Source organism: Anopheles nili, chromosome 3, assembly GCF_943737925.1.
Source record: "Anopheles nili chromosome 3, idAnoNiliSN_F5_01, whole genome shotgun sequence".
Classification (NCBI taxonomy): domain Eukaryota; kingdom Metazoa; phylum Arthropoda; class Insecta; order Diptera; family Culicidae; genus Anopheles; species Anopheles nili.
Window position 1 is genome coordinate 65,953,419 of NC_071292.1, and position 15,125 is coordinate 65,968,543.

Below are 15,125 nucleotides of genomic sequence, written 5' to 3' on the forward strand. Positions count from 1 at the left end.
GCGCACAGGTATCGTACAATTTTGTTGATCGCGTGTGCCGAATAGAGGTGTTTCATTTTATTGGATTTTCGAGTTTTTTTGTAGCCGGAGTAGTTAGAAAGGTTTTTTTTAGACATTGCATTTGCATCGCGTTTTGCATAACACGTTTTATTTAAGAAGGCGGTAGGTAGAGGGATGTAAGTAGCGGAGGTTGTAAAATAAAAGTAAAAGAAAACAATATTAGTTAAATATTTTGATTAAAAAATAAAATCAAATAAAACAACGGAAATGTTATTTGGATAATTAAGCGTAAATGAAAGCATAAATGAGCGGAACACACGAACGAAACACGAAACAAATAAGCGTTAAACATAACAAACAGATTGTACACGGAAAAGAGCGTACATGTATGAGGAATAAACGGAAGATTTACTAACAAAACAAAAGAAGAGCATAAACATTGAACGGTAAAGAACAAACAAAAAAGGAACGTTTTTCCAACAGGTTAAAATTATTCAATAAAAACGTATACAATAAAATTATGGAGATTAAAACACATAAGGCATAAAACCGTTTACTGCTAGAACATCCATCACCAAGTTATTTGTCGGTAAAAAACAAAAAAACGACTAATTAGTACTATGTAACTGTTTCTCCTATTTCTCCTGACCGGCTTGCTTATATCAGACACGTGATAGTAGTTAAACAAATTCTGCATTTGAAGAATCGAATCATATTTCGATTTGGCTAATAAAACGGTACTTACTTAATACACTTATCGAACGCGCCAATACAAAGCATTAATCAGACGTGTATCATACTATCGAATGTATCGCACATACTCCAAAGAAGAACTCTCGAGTATTTAGAAAACAATACGACACACGCTACTTCGCCTTCTTCGAGGCTCTTATACATATCGATGTAACTCGCACTGCAGCAACGCTGGATAGTGTGCTCAGTAGCACTACCGATTGCGATAGCGAAGGGAATTTAAAGCTTCGAGAACGAAGCTTTGAGCAGTAGAACACACATAAAAAGTACACAAATACCAAACCAAACACCACCAACAACCGTGTCGAAGAATTCGCTGAACAATCGAAACCCACAGGAGAGGCTTCCAGCTCGTGGATCGGAAACAGGATCGAGGGAAGGATCGCGCTAAGCAGGACGTGAAGGTAGCGTGTGACAGTGAAATACAGCATGGAAAACCTCGCCACGAGTGACAAAACAAATATGGCGGTCTAAATGTGGCGCATTGCGTGTGAGTAGTGATGGAAAAGTGAGAAAGAGAGGAACGGAAGATGGATGCTGCGTTTTTCCAGGATCAATGTGCGGTAAGACGGTGAAAGGAGCTAGGAAAAGCGAAGGACGTGGAACAATGCGTGGTATAGGTAACAGTAACGGCGACTTACCTCTTCGCTGGCGGATTTGTCATGTCTCGGTGGCGTCGCCGGCGAAGCTTGACTAAGTAGATCCGGCAGGACGCTGCTCGTCCGCTGTCCCGGCGTGCCAAGGCTGCTGTTCTCACCAGAACGATTCTTCTGCGACAAAGCGAGAGGTTACCGACGGGGATAAGGCGTGTTTTATGTGTGAGATATGCGTTGTTTCGAACAAGCAGGTTCGATCGGGGAGGGAAGAGAAAAAAGAATATCGTTAGTGATCGATGGAATAATGAGCTCGAGCTTCGCGATGAATATCGATAAAATAATGTGTGAAATAACAGTGAAAGAAAGAAAAATTTATATACGCAAATAACAATAGGATCGTACTGAAACAAAAACCGGAAACAAAAGGTGTATTTTGAGGGAAATTTAAATTAACGAAGGTTTTTAGAAACATAATTATTGTAGCATTGTTACAATTGTTATCGCTATTAATAAAAAAAAATATATTGGACCGTTAAAAAGCGATAGAGAGATGGTAGTAGAAGCGTCATAATAAAAAAAAGATACAAATGTACAGCACAACGGAAGACGAAATGAAACGAACGAAGGTAAAACGAACAAATGCGATGTGAATTAGAGAGGTCAGTATAACAGAACGCTGGTGAATTTGTGAATTGCATCGCTTCTCCATTCGGTGTGTTGTATTATTGCACTTGCACTGTTGCTGCATGGCGCCACGTTCCGAACGCTCGGTTGGTTGCACGGAAAAGCGATAGCAGTTAGCAATCTGAACAACCCGCACCGTGTTCATGCAAGGAGCAGCACATTTCATTCTTGCAAGGGTGAAAGGAGTATCTTGGCCGGTGTTAATTTGACACGATTGGCTGAAAACACACTCATACGAGAACACGTGACAGAAACAAAAGGACGGCGGTTCGTCCGCATACCATCAAACGGAGAAGGAGAGATCGAGGGACATTGTGCGAAGGGACGCGAAAGTAAGGAGTTTACTGCTTAAGATGCTATGTTGCCAGCCTGGGCTGTTGAGAAAACGGCGTAACTCAAAAGGCATTTTGGGTGCATTTTACGCCCTTTCCCGTCACAAAGTAATCTGGCGAAAAAGAACTTAAGGCACCCTGGTAAAAAAGAGACCGAGAGAAATCATGTCACAGCACAACCGCAATACAAATGGTGGAAGTTTGAACGTTTGATACCCTCCCTTCTGAAACGAAACGTAATCGTAAAATCATACGCCTTCAAGGAATCGATAAGCGATCTTTGGCCTTTGGTTTCAATGACGACTGTACGAATGGGTTATTATTAATAACGTGCAAACATTCAAACGAACAGACGAGATTGTTAGTCGAACATACAATGCTGGTGGTACGGGAAGTATACACATTAACATAACATAACATAACACATTGTTACAACACATATATGTGAGCCTAATAAAATTACACAAACGTGATCTACATAGTTCCAACCAGGGACAACGGGACATGCAGTTATTTACACTCATATTAACAGCCAATTATACCACATTTGTTCGAATGATGTATCTCGAATGACGTTTTTAGTTCCGACATGAACTTGCTAAGAATTATTTCAGCCTAACGTTCTGACATACTAGTAAACTATCAATGAACAAGCAACAATGTTTTCATCTCGATTATGGCATTGTACAGCCGTTGTGTAAAAAAGATCAATGGTTCTGAACCATTGACGCTATAGTAGAGAAGTGAACGTCCTGACTTAAAGCAAACACAAACATTTAAATTGATCAACGCTGAATCTACATAAATATATATAGCTAAAACTAGCTCCTATCTTATGTTGGAAACTAAAAAACTTCTTCATAAAGAACTGAACTTTGGGTCTGAAAATATATTATTGACATCGATGATGCGCGTAGGATGATGATCGCTAGGGGTATGGACTAGTAGTTAACGGGTTAAAACACACGCAGGCGTGTTACTGAAAAATAACGTTTGGTGGACGGCAGGAGGATAGGAGCCAAATGCAACGAAACAAAACGAAAACGACGGCAAAGGGAGTAGGAGAACCTGTTGCATGGAGGAAGGATAGGGAATCAGAGCTGCAGAAGGCATAAATACATTCGTTCCAAAGGTACGCAGCAAGGAGACACGATTCGCTAGAAAAAATTTCCACAATGTGGAACCATAACAATGAAAGGAAAAGATTCATAGAAAAAAAATGAATCCATGGTACGGGCCAGTCACAGACTTGACAGACGGTTGCGAAGACTTGCATTTCATGGGCATTCTACAATTATGCTAAAAGTATGATTTTTGTTCTTATATGCTCGAAGGAGTACTAATGCGTTGCTTAATTCCTTGCGCTAACACTGGACTTGACGAAACGTTTGACTCACGTACAGCGGGATTGAACTATGGTTTCCTATCCAACTAAGCACATCTTTTCCTCCCTTTGTCACGGTGCCACCGGAAGATTTTTCCAGCAGAACGGATCTCCCCACAGAATAGTCTGCTGATAAAAATCGCAGTCATATAAAATGGGGGATGCAGGCGAACTTTCGCTCGCGTGATCTCGCGAAACTGTAGGTGAATATGTAAGTGTGTCTGTTTGTGGGAATCTGTGAATGTGTCTCTGTAGTTTGTGTCTGTGTAGTTTTACCTGTTGACCCTCAAACAGCAGCGCGGAGGGCTGCTGCCGGTTGGGTGGATTACGAACGAAGATAACAGATTCGGTTTTTTCGCGACGCGGACGCAAGAAGTCCATGTTGCGCGTGGTCACCTGTGACGAGCTAGCCAAAGGACTCTGCCGGCGGTCACTTCTCTCGGTTGCACCGGGTGATGGTGTGCCGGAACTTTCCCGGCTTCCGCTTGCAACGCCTTGACCCAGCTGGGGCGGAGTTGCGCAGGACGAGCGTCGCTCGTCATCGCTGCCGGACGGATTGTTGAGCGAAAAGTTGGTCAGAATGGGCTCGAACTTATTGCGGCTGCTGCGCGCAAAGATGGCACTGGAGCGCTGCTGTTGCTGCTGGGGCTGATGCTGGGACGACGCCATCGATTTGTTGTCGGCGGCAGTCTCACCCAGGATCGCCGAGTGGCGCTTAGACAATGGGAAAAAGTCCGAATTCTCTCGCCGGAAGGCACGGGCAAAGTTTAGCGGGAGCTTCGAGTCCGACGACTCCTGGCGTTTAGGTGCCTGCTGATGCTGGGACGACTGTCCTCCTGACGAGCCTCGCGAAGGTGACGAGGCCTTATCGTACTGCAACCGCTGACGGGCAAATATTTCGCTCTTGACGTGCTCTTCAAGCCGTATCTTGTTGTTCATCTCTTCCACCTTACGTTTCTCGGCGTACGCGAGGTTGTTGTGGTGGCTCGGGTAGGGTTTCTTGATCGCGCAGGAAGCAGTAGAGTTGGCAAGCTCCTTGCGGGTTTTGTTGTCGATCGCGTTTGGACGGAGGCGCCCGTTCGAGTCAGCGGGCGAGTTGGACGAGGACGAGGACGTCTTATCCGACATCGAGTGACGCTGGGATGGCTTCGGGCGCTCGTTCGACGGGAAAAATCGCTCAAAGTCCCAATCGCGCAGTAGGACGGCTTCGTCACTCTCGGAGTGCGTCGTCGAACCGGTCGAGGCGGACGACGACGTGTTGGACGTTCCAATGGACGAAGATGACTTATTGTCGAAATTCTACGGCAGTTATATGAAAGGCGAACGGTATGTTTTTTGTTGCTTTGATTTGGGTATATGTTTGAATACGCGATGCTTAAAATCTATCATAGTTGATTCTTAATCGTACAATCAGACAGAGTAGTGATAATACATGAGATGTTCGTATAGTGTATCTTTTTTGATAAAGGACTTTTTCACACCAATGGTTTTTTTTTCAATATTTTTGAGGCCACTTCGTACGGACGATCGATGATCGATATGCATCATGAAAAGAAGACGCGCGTGGAAAATACACTACATGAAAGTATCATGAGAATGAGCAACGGGGGACACAGGACAAAAGAGCAATTATGATGGAAGGAACTGAGAATAATATATAGCACGAGTTGTAGCAGTAACTGATGAACGATGGAGTATGGTTGTATTACCTCTACTAAACGAAACGAAGGGCATATCAGTGTATCTAGAGTGCAATGTCCAATCTTTGAGACGAATTAGTCAACGACAACATGAGCTATGCATAGATATACCAGCCGCATCATACATCCACTACAGTTTTATGCGTTTTTTGCACATTCCTTTTCTTTATATCATACACCCCTGCGAGGTTCTACTTTTTTTTTCGTGTTAAACCGAATGAAATAAGGAAACGAGGGAAACGTAAAATGGAGATGAACTGTCTATCGTTTACATGAGCAACTGGGAGTGGATATGTTTAAATATCGCCAAACGATCCTGAAAGGCTGCGAATGACGATAAACCAGAAACTAATACTCTATAACAGGCAGCAACTATTACAACGATAACGAGAACACAATAGTAATGCAGCAACGGCTCTAGAGAGGACTTTTTGCAAACGGGAAAAGAGAGTAAAAAAAATTGACAAAAATAAATCCAAAAGGTGTACAAACCACTACCATTTGTATCGCACAGTCTTGAGACGATGATTTGGAGACGAGATGGTGAGAGAGAAAGACGCAACACAGACGGATTGGATTGGTACCTTCTGGCACCAACAGCAGCACTGGTAGCAGCGAATCAAGCGGCAATAAACAACTAGTGATGCTATGATCTTGTTAAGCTGCGGACATTTTTTTTTCAGTTGGCAGAATGCAATTGGAGCAGTAGGAAAGGCGGAATTATGTGGCATGATTTCGTCTCCATTAATCTAACACAAGCGTAGCGAGAGCCAAAGGTATCACTTTTTGTCACCAGACAAAGACAGCTCCCATGTAATCAGGTCAGTAAAAGCAACAACATATCGGCATTGGGCAGTGTAGTGTGTTGGATTAAGAACAAGAATTTTGGCCGGATGGCTTCGGAAACGGTCGATTGCACCTGCCATGATCAATCAACGTGAGATATCCAATTCATTTGGAGTTGGTTGAAAGCATTCTGATGGTTTTGTATGGCCCCACAACCGACCAGCTAATGCTTCTGTTGAAGAGGATTAGGAGCTCCAATGGCACACGCAAAACAATCTTTCATAGTTCGAATGCTGTTAAATCGCGATCGAACGCGAAACACGACCGCACACATAGTGACACCGAGAAGGGATGCGATGAGGAAAAATGAGGAAAAGCACAATAAAGAACCCCTTAACCAATTGGTGATCTCATAGGGAAAGAAAGACAGATATACAAAGTAACACAGAACATACGTAATCACACGGTTTGTTCTGATTTTTTTACCACAACCAAACCAACAACTGGATAGACTACCAATGGAAAAGTGTACTTTCAATGATCATTCAAAATTCACACCAAGGAGGTAGAATACAATGCAATTTTTAACATAATTTTGATGCTTTTAGAATAAAATGGTAATGTTTTCTTTTTACATTTGAGGGAAAAAAGATTAAAAGAACAAAGATATCTTAACTTAACCCTTGAACCAAACTAAAACTGCTATATCTGCTATCGAAACGGAAAAAAATCGAAAGGGGAAAGAAGTTTCAAAACACTATAGTACCAAGCGAAGAAAATCGAAACCATTGCTATAAGAAATATATATATAAGTACGAACTAAATGAATAACGTTCGCTCGGAAACTAAGGGTGCGATAAAAAATGGAAATGCCAAAACAGTCTATATATGCACTAGGCTCTTAAGCAGATGTGACCAGAACACGTGAAATGATAAAAATTCAATTTACTAAACAGTTCACGGTTTGCAGTTCGAAATTTTTCCACTTTAGATTGAAAATCTAACCACATGATGGTGGTAGGTAAGACAGGTAGAAAGAGAAAAAAGAGAAAGAGAAAGTAACGTATCACAAGTGAGATACAACTTTTGAGGGTAATACTATTTTTGTTCTTCACCAAAACAATGATGTCTTTTAAATAGGTAAAAAAAACCATTAAAACTCAAGTAACAAGAGTAAGAAGACACGTGAGTTATGGTTTGTATCAAACGGATGGATCTAAACAAAGTAACAAATCCAACAAAAACTATGAGTGTTTGATATAATCGAGGAATATGGCTTGAGTCTGGACAATTTTGAAGGAAAATGAAAGAAAAAAAAAACATTCGAATACGGCTAACAGCAAGTACCAATAAAATTGAGACAATGGGAAAGTATTCCAGTGACAAACAAGTTACAGCTTGTTGGGCCGTACAAGCGATAATTGTATGTTTTTACGTAACGTAATATAAACAATAATGCAAAAGAAACAATTCGTACGACAAATCGATCAACAAAATGGGGTATCTTTTTGAGTGCAACAACAGCAGAATATGATAGCGAACAAAATATTTACGACGCTAGGACAATGGTACTAACAAAATGGTACGTGGTAGAGAAATGAAAATATTGGTAAATAGAAGATGAAAAGTGCAAGTAGAAAAACTGAAACCTTGCACAAGAATGTCAATGTAACACAACGCGAAAACGTAGCTCAAAAAGTGGTAGAAAACAAATAGAAGACGAAATCTCAACCATATGAAACGGAAGCAGCAGTTAAGGCTTAGCTACTTACCCGCTTGATGAGCGTCCCGTCGCCTTGCGCGTCATCATCGTCGGGCGTTGGTGGTAGCGGTCGGTTCGGAGGTCCACCACCGCCGCCGCCGCCACCGCTCGGGGGCGACAGGACACTGGCTCCGCTGCCGCCTCCGCCAGCCGGTGTACTCGACGAGGACTGATTGTTCTGGTCGGACTCGGCGAGCACTCCCAAACCGCCCGTCCTATAGGAAAATTCGGGACTGAACATAATGGAAATCCAAACCAACCGGAGAAAAACAAACAAAAAAAAATAGGAGGAAAGAGAGGCGAAAAACAAAACCAAAGAAACGGGACGGGAAAGGGTTGGTGGGCGATAGGCGAGTATGTTAGGAATGAGCGTGATTTCAAGGGTGAATATTGCAAAACAAGTACAATCAAAACAAAAGGTGTAAAACAATAAAAACGAAATCAAATGAAGGATAATGAAGGAGGAAAGACAGACATAACAATGATACCTGGTTAGTGATGAGCAAATGAGTTCGTAATGTTTGTATATGCTGTCTTTAACATCGACAGCACAATGCAATAGATCAATTTACTCGCCGATATTAAAGCAACAAATCATTACACTGGCCTACAGTAAGAATGTGCTCGACAAACTATTTTAAATAATTCAAATTTAACTGGAGATTCTACATATTTGTGTAGGTGATATCATGACAGTATCAAATAGAAATTTATGTTACTGATTTGAGTAACGGAATGTCGCGAAATTGAAAGCGTATTGCGCAGTGTAATGATTTGATTATAAAGCCTTGGCAGGTGTGTTGAACGAAAGGTTTTGAATGTTCCTTTTTGGTTTTCGCCATTCCTCCCAACAAACACACATAGAACAAACAGCACATGGCATCGTAAATATCCTTAGATACGCCATGGCATGTCAACTGCCTACTGGAAACGGGGAAGGCAACGATACTTCGAAACAAAAATAAAATAGTATGTTTGTTCCGGAACCGGATCCAGGTATCGTTACACTTTCGCCCAGGGTAAGGCGTGCGTATACTTACAGTGGCATCGGGGGATCGCTGGCCAAAAGCGTGCCGTCGTTTCGTGTTCGGCCGTTCGGTTCTTCCGGTTCCGAGTCCGAGTCGGAGCTCTCGATGGGATCGAGCGGATTGATCGGTTGCGGATGATGATTATTGTTATTGATGTTGCCGCTGCTACCACCGCCGCCATTGCTGCTATTATTGTTGCCATTCGGTGCAATGGCGGGAGCCTTCCCGCCACCGCTGGCACCTCCACTGACCTGCTGTTGCTGCTGGCCGGGTACCGGCGGTCCAGGCTGGGGCCGATTGTTCCGCGGAGGCGCTTCCGGTTGCGCTTGCTGCGACTGCTGCGGGGAGGAGGAGACGCCCAGTTCATTTAGTTGTGCGGCCAACATGTCCAATTCCTTCGGTGGGACCGGTGGGGGATACATTTCAGAGGATAGTGTTGGGCGTGTCACATTCGCAGGATGGCGTGATGTTTTTTAAACAAGGAATTAGGTGAACAAATGTCGTAGAAAGAATTTCGGATTCCGTATTAACAATGCAAACAAAACGCCAATGCGGCAGACATTGAATCAGGACATCGGATCGTTACGTTCAGGTTTTGGATCGTTACGTCATCGTCGTCAACGCCATCAGGAGTAGTATGCAACGGAATCATGGGGAGAGGATTGGGTATACGCCAAACATAGTAAGAGGAGTTCAATTGCAGAATCATCGAGAGCAAATATGTTTTAAAACATGGACCCCGTCGGTTTTGTGTGGTAAGCATTGGTAGGGGTTTTATATGACGAATAGAAGGATCGGGATAAGTGGAAGAAAAATGAAACAAAAAAAGTTTAGAGAGAAAAATGGATCGATTAATATTGACTGCGTGTGCTGCCTTGCTGTGCTTGAAAAATAATAAAACTTCCAATTAGAAGGGTTGAAGGTAACGGAACCGAAAGCGGTTGAGTCAGTAACAGCAAAAGCAAACAAGCAAAATAAGATGATTTGTTATGCGATTTCAATGGCATTGGCCAAAAACATAACAAAACGCATCCAAAGAAACTATATAACTTTCTTAAAAATTATGTTACGATGATGCTGTTAATAGTATTTTGCAAACTAGCACATTCTGGTAGTTTTGCATCAAATAAACATTGCCTTCTTGTCTTGCTTCTATTTTTTAGACACATCGTTAATATTGGCACACATATCTAGGGTTATATAGTGTAAACGAAAAGTAAGCAGTCACAAATAACAATAATTTTACGATATGCAAAAGGAGTGGGGTTATCTTAGGCACTCCAATTACTGACTAATAATATCGATCATTTGTCTCATTCGTAGGGAAATAGCAGAGAAGATATTCAAGCAAATAAAGATAAATGTTTAATAATTAACCACACTAAAGCACGTAGGTCCATATGGTTTGATTTGCTCTATATGATTCTTTAGTCCTCTTTTGGTATTTTTGTTTCAAGGATCGCACATCGAAACGGACAGTTGGCTAGGAAAACTATCACAAAGGGTCAAAAATGTATTCTTTAAAACAACACGTAAAACAGAGCATTTGGTATGAGTCCTTTACATCTAGAGTCTTTCTTGGTATGTCCGATAACTTGAGAATATCATGTGCAGATTTCGCTCAGTCCACGGTCTAGTTAGAAAAAGTAATAACAGATCTAACAGCGAAAACAACAGATAACACAGAGCAGCGGTTGTTTCGAACACGGAAATCAACAGGATAGAAGAAACGTAGTTCATGTAAGCGAGTAATTTTACACCAAGACAAATAACAAAACTGCAGACGATAGCAACAGTGCGGGATAGGAAGGTTTCTGAGGTATAGAAGCGTCACACAGGTGGTGGGAAAGTAGTGCAAGCGGCAATTGTAATAAAAAAAAACCAGAATAAACTTACCTCAGGTCGCCTCGGTGGAAGCTGCAGTTGATGTCGAAGCAAAAAAGAGAACGAGACACCGGAAGGAGGCCCACACCATCAGCATTCAACAACAACGATCATGCCGCGATCAACATCAACAACAACGTGAACGCAGCATACGCAGCAACAATAGCAGGGGAAGGTCACCGCCAAATTCATCATATTTACAACGAACAACGAAGGACGTGTCGGATCATTTTCGATCGTTTGTGTGTTGGCACGTGTGTACACCGTGAACCAAAAGAGCATAAGAGATGATGACGACGTAATGTGTGTTGAGGGTTTGAAACGAACGAACAAACGGTGTTTAGTAACATAAAATAAAACATAAGAGTATGCAGATAATAGTCCATAGGGTAACACATATAGCGAAAAGAAGTGTTTGTTTCGTTCGAGAAGAGTAGAGTGGTGGCGTGCATGTCGGCAAAATTAAGTGTGCAAGTTGCGTCATTAATAACAGTGCAAGTGTGATTCACGTATTTTATACACCATGAGGTACATGTGAAAAAGAAGGAAGAAGAAAACAAAATTGATGAAAGATGCGTAAACTGAATGTCTGATTTGTCCCCATTTGTGTGTGTTCACCAAAACGAACCCCGTCGTGAATGTGAAATTTGAAATGTGAATGCTCCCATGTGCGGTGGTCAGAAAGATATTTAAGAGCGCTTTAAGGACATATTTTTTTGGACTATTTAACGATAATACACTAAGTACGGACAGAACTTGAAAGAAAAACAAAAATGTAATTCAGCTGACCGCAGCATGGCAACGAACAGTGAAGCGAGGAACATCTAACAAGACACTACACAGAACATAACACCTACCCTAGAGGCAGAGTGTAACATTTTGGAAATATATAGAAAATGAAGAACAAAAACAGTCATGGACGTCTCCTTTCCAGGACGTCTGGGATATGTCAGCGTTTCGTCGCGTTCTATCGATATAACTTTATCATTTCTCGTTGCGTTCAGTACGATCGTATTGCTACGCGTGTTGGGTCGAAAGTGGTCAACATTGGTCTCAGAAGTACATGGTCATGTGTCCGTTACTTACCACCGGTTTGAAGAAGTTCTGCTGATTGCGTGCCGGCTGTTGCGGCGTCTGAGACGATGGCTGTTGCGGTTGCGAGGAGGAACCGCTGCCACTGCGCGGTGTCGGTGGCAGTGGCCGGTTCGCGTTGCTGTTGGCCGGTGGATCCGGAACCACTATCAAACGTTGCGGTAGCTGCGGTCTCGATGGCGGTCCTGGTTCCTCGACCGGCTGTGGTTTACTCCGATCATCACGCTATTGTGATAAGAAACATATCGAATTGAAATAAACGGTTGCCTGATCGGGCACCCAACCCTAGCTATCTCGAACGAGATGGGAGTATGCTCTTACAGGTGGTGGTTTCTGATTCCGATTCGGTGGCTGCTGCTGTTCGGCGTTCTGCATTCGTCCTTCCTGTATCTGGTGGAATGTACGTCGCAGAGTATCGTTGCCTGGTGCCTGAATGATCGACGAAGGTTCGCCAGCAGTTTGTCCGTCATCATCGTCGTTCTCCGATCCGGAGTAGCGATAGTCGTCGCGTTCCTTCTCCTGCTTACGCTTCTTACACCTGCAAAATACAAAATGGTCAAGTACGATCGCATTTAGGGAGCAAGAATTTATCCATTCCATACCTATCGATATGATCTTTAAGCTGTATTCTAACTTGTCTTTCTGTTGGTTGCTCTTTGATGAAAGGGTGCTTCAGTAACTGCTCTGTGTAAGGCCGTTGATGGTAGTCTTTCACTGTGGAACAACAACAATAAACAGAAGCAAATTGTCATTCAACCATTACAGATAGTGCTCTATCTTGCTTACCTAGCACCGTGTCGATGAAGCTGTGGAACTTCTTTGACCATTTCTTCGACTTCATACGTGGGGGAGGATTTCGCGGAATTAGAAACAGTGCGCGCATGGGATGAAGGTCACAGAGCGGTGGCTGTGATTCTGCCATTTCCAGCGCGGTAATACCTAGTGACCAGAGATCGGACCGGTTATCGTACGTAGCGTCCCGGTTTTCATCACAAGCTATGACTTCCGGTGCCATCCAGTAGGGTGTACCTGAATAAAAAAGGGACATTTTTATTTGAAGAATCTGACCCTGTTATCACAATCTCCTTCATCTCCTGCCGGGTGCTTACCGATGAAGGTGTTCCGCCGACCGATGGTTTTGTCGAGCTGTGCCGATACACCAAAGTCGACCAGCTTCACTTCGGCGTTATCCGTCAGCAGCACGTTCTGGCCCTTGATATCTCGGTGTATCACCTTGTTCGTGTGTAGATAGCTCAACCCACGGAGGATCTCGCGACAGATGTACGCGATCCACTCCTCCTTCAGGCTCTGGCCTTTGGTCGACTTGACCAGATCAGTGACGGAACCGGCCCCGCAGTACTCCATCACCAGCCACAGCTGGTCGTCCTTGCCGGCGGGCGTCTTTTTGATAAATGCACCATAGTATGTGGCAATGTTGCGATGGTTGGAATATTTCTTTAATACGTTGATCTCCAGCTTTATTTCTTCCTCCTCCTCCTCGGTGACGTCCATCACCTTAATGGCAGCAAGTTGTCCAGTCTTTGTGTGGCGACCCTGCAACCGCGAAACAAACGAAGATATGGTAAGTTAAATTAACGCATGGTTTTATCAATGATTGCACACACGATCGATGCCCACTGACGATCTTAATGATAGTAGGTCGACTGGTCGCTGCAACCAACCGCTGGTGGGTAGTAGTGTCATTTATCTTTTATCACAAGCAGTTCTGAATCAAAATATGTTAATCCCTTTCAGCGTTGCCGCCGTCATGCGTAACGTCCAATTCGAACCGTTTAAGGTTGCTCACGAAAGATGATGTTGCCAAGTAAAAAAAAAACATAGAAAACTGAGACGGTGAGAAACAAAACAAAAAAAAAACTTCTCAACAGATATAGTTTGTGGGCGTTCGGATAACGACGAATACCTTGCCGAACTCACGACCAAAGCACGTGTTCACTAGTTATGGCCCACGTCGTGATCCCTTATGTCTCATTAGCGCGCTCCTATGCAGTGTGAACCAAAAGGCGCCCAGATGGCCAGGCATTTTCTTCCTACGCATCGCCCACACATAATTAATATTATCGATAGCCGAAAAATAGGCACTGCTATCGACAAACCGACCCATCGTTTCTGCCGTTTCTGGTTATTGGCTGATTTCCGAGCCAGGACTAGTGGGGGGGGGGGGGAAACGACGCCCACATCTTCATCTCGATGGCCATGCAGCTTGAGAGATGAGCACGTTTTATCTGTTACAAGGGGTTGTATGGGCGATGATAACATTAACGATCGTGAAATGTCGTTGTGTAGAAACGATTTTGAAAATAAACTCATTCGTGTTCAGATGATAATCAAGTGATTGGTAAAACGCGCTTCCACACTTTGGCCACATTTTCAGTTGCCAACAACATGTGACTGCTCTTGTGTGAGCATACATCGTTTGCCTTTTAAAGCACACTAGATGCACTCTGGTTCTTTAAACGCATTGCTCTCCTTCATCTAGTTCTATGTCCAAATTATACTTCCACCGCTGGAAGGAGAGAGAGAGAGAGAGAAAGCGTACATCAAGAATCGACCGGGAAAGAAGCAATCTTCTAGCCCTGAACTAGATTCATCGCAAGCTTAACCTCTTGCATCTTATCAACCACCATCGCAAGTGAGAGAGCGAGCACCGAAAACCCGTTTCGATTATGCACCGGGGGTCTCTTTCTCTCTGACACACACACACAATATTAGCTAGAAAGTGCCTCCGGGTGGAAGATGGATCGTCTTTAGCATATGCGTGCCTACCGAGGCTCACCTCGCAAAACGCCAAGGCCTCAGGGAGGAACACGTTCTGCAAGTGCACAACATCACCGCGAAATGCACACACATGGCAAAATAAAGTGCACGGCACCGTCTAGGCCTAGCCAGTCAGCCCAGGTCTCAGCACACGCACACGCGCAGTGTGCACGGATGGGAAGAAGAGGGCCACCAGCCAGATTGCAGGCGCACCAGTGGCAACAAAAATTCCATCCATTTCGCTTAAAGAGGAAACATTTAATTATGCGCGCTCGAGAGCGCACCGAGCTTAATTCAATTTACTTCAATATCAATTTTCGCGCTCGTATCTTGTGCCGGCGCGGCC

General features: G+C 43.4%; 1 protein-coding gene across 1 annotated transcript in view; it reads right to left on the minus strand.

Moving 5' to 3' along the window:
• Positions 1–15,125, minus strand: part of LOC128726626 (mitogen-activated protein kinase kinase kinase kinase 4) — a 37,689-nt gene that overhangs the window by 2,090 nt on the left and 20,474 nt on the right. Inside the window, exons 3-12 of the mRNA XM_053820443.1 lie at positions 13,111–13,555; positions 12,788–13,030; positions 12,604–12,715; positions 12,323–12,539; positions 11,996–12,226; positions 10,922–10,942; positions 9,038–9,420; positions 8,008–8,230; positions 4,026–5,048; positions 1,395–1,523 (exon numbers count right to left, since the gene is read on the minus strand). Coding sequence (XP_053676418.1) covers positions 1,395–1,523; positions 4,026–5,048; positions 8,008–8,230; positions 9,038–9,420; positions 10,922–10,942; positions 11,996–12,226; positions 12,323–12,539; positions 12,604–12,715; positions 12,788–13,030; positions 13,111–13,555 — 3,027 coding nt within the window. The remainder of the gene's footprint in view (positions 1–1,394; positions 1,524–4,025; positions 5,049–8,007; positions 8,231–9,037; positions 9,421–10,921; positions 10,943–11,995; positions 12,227–12,322; positions 12,540–12,603; positions 12,716–12,787; positions 13,031–13,110; positions 13,556–15,125) is intronic.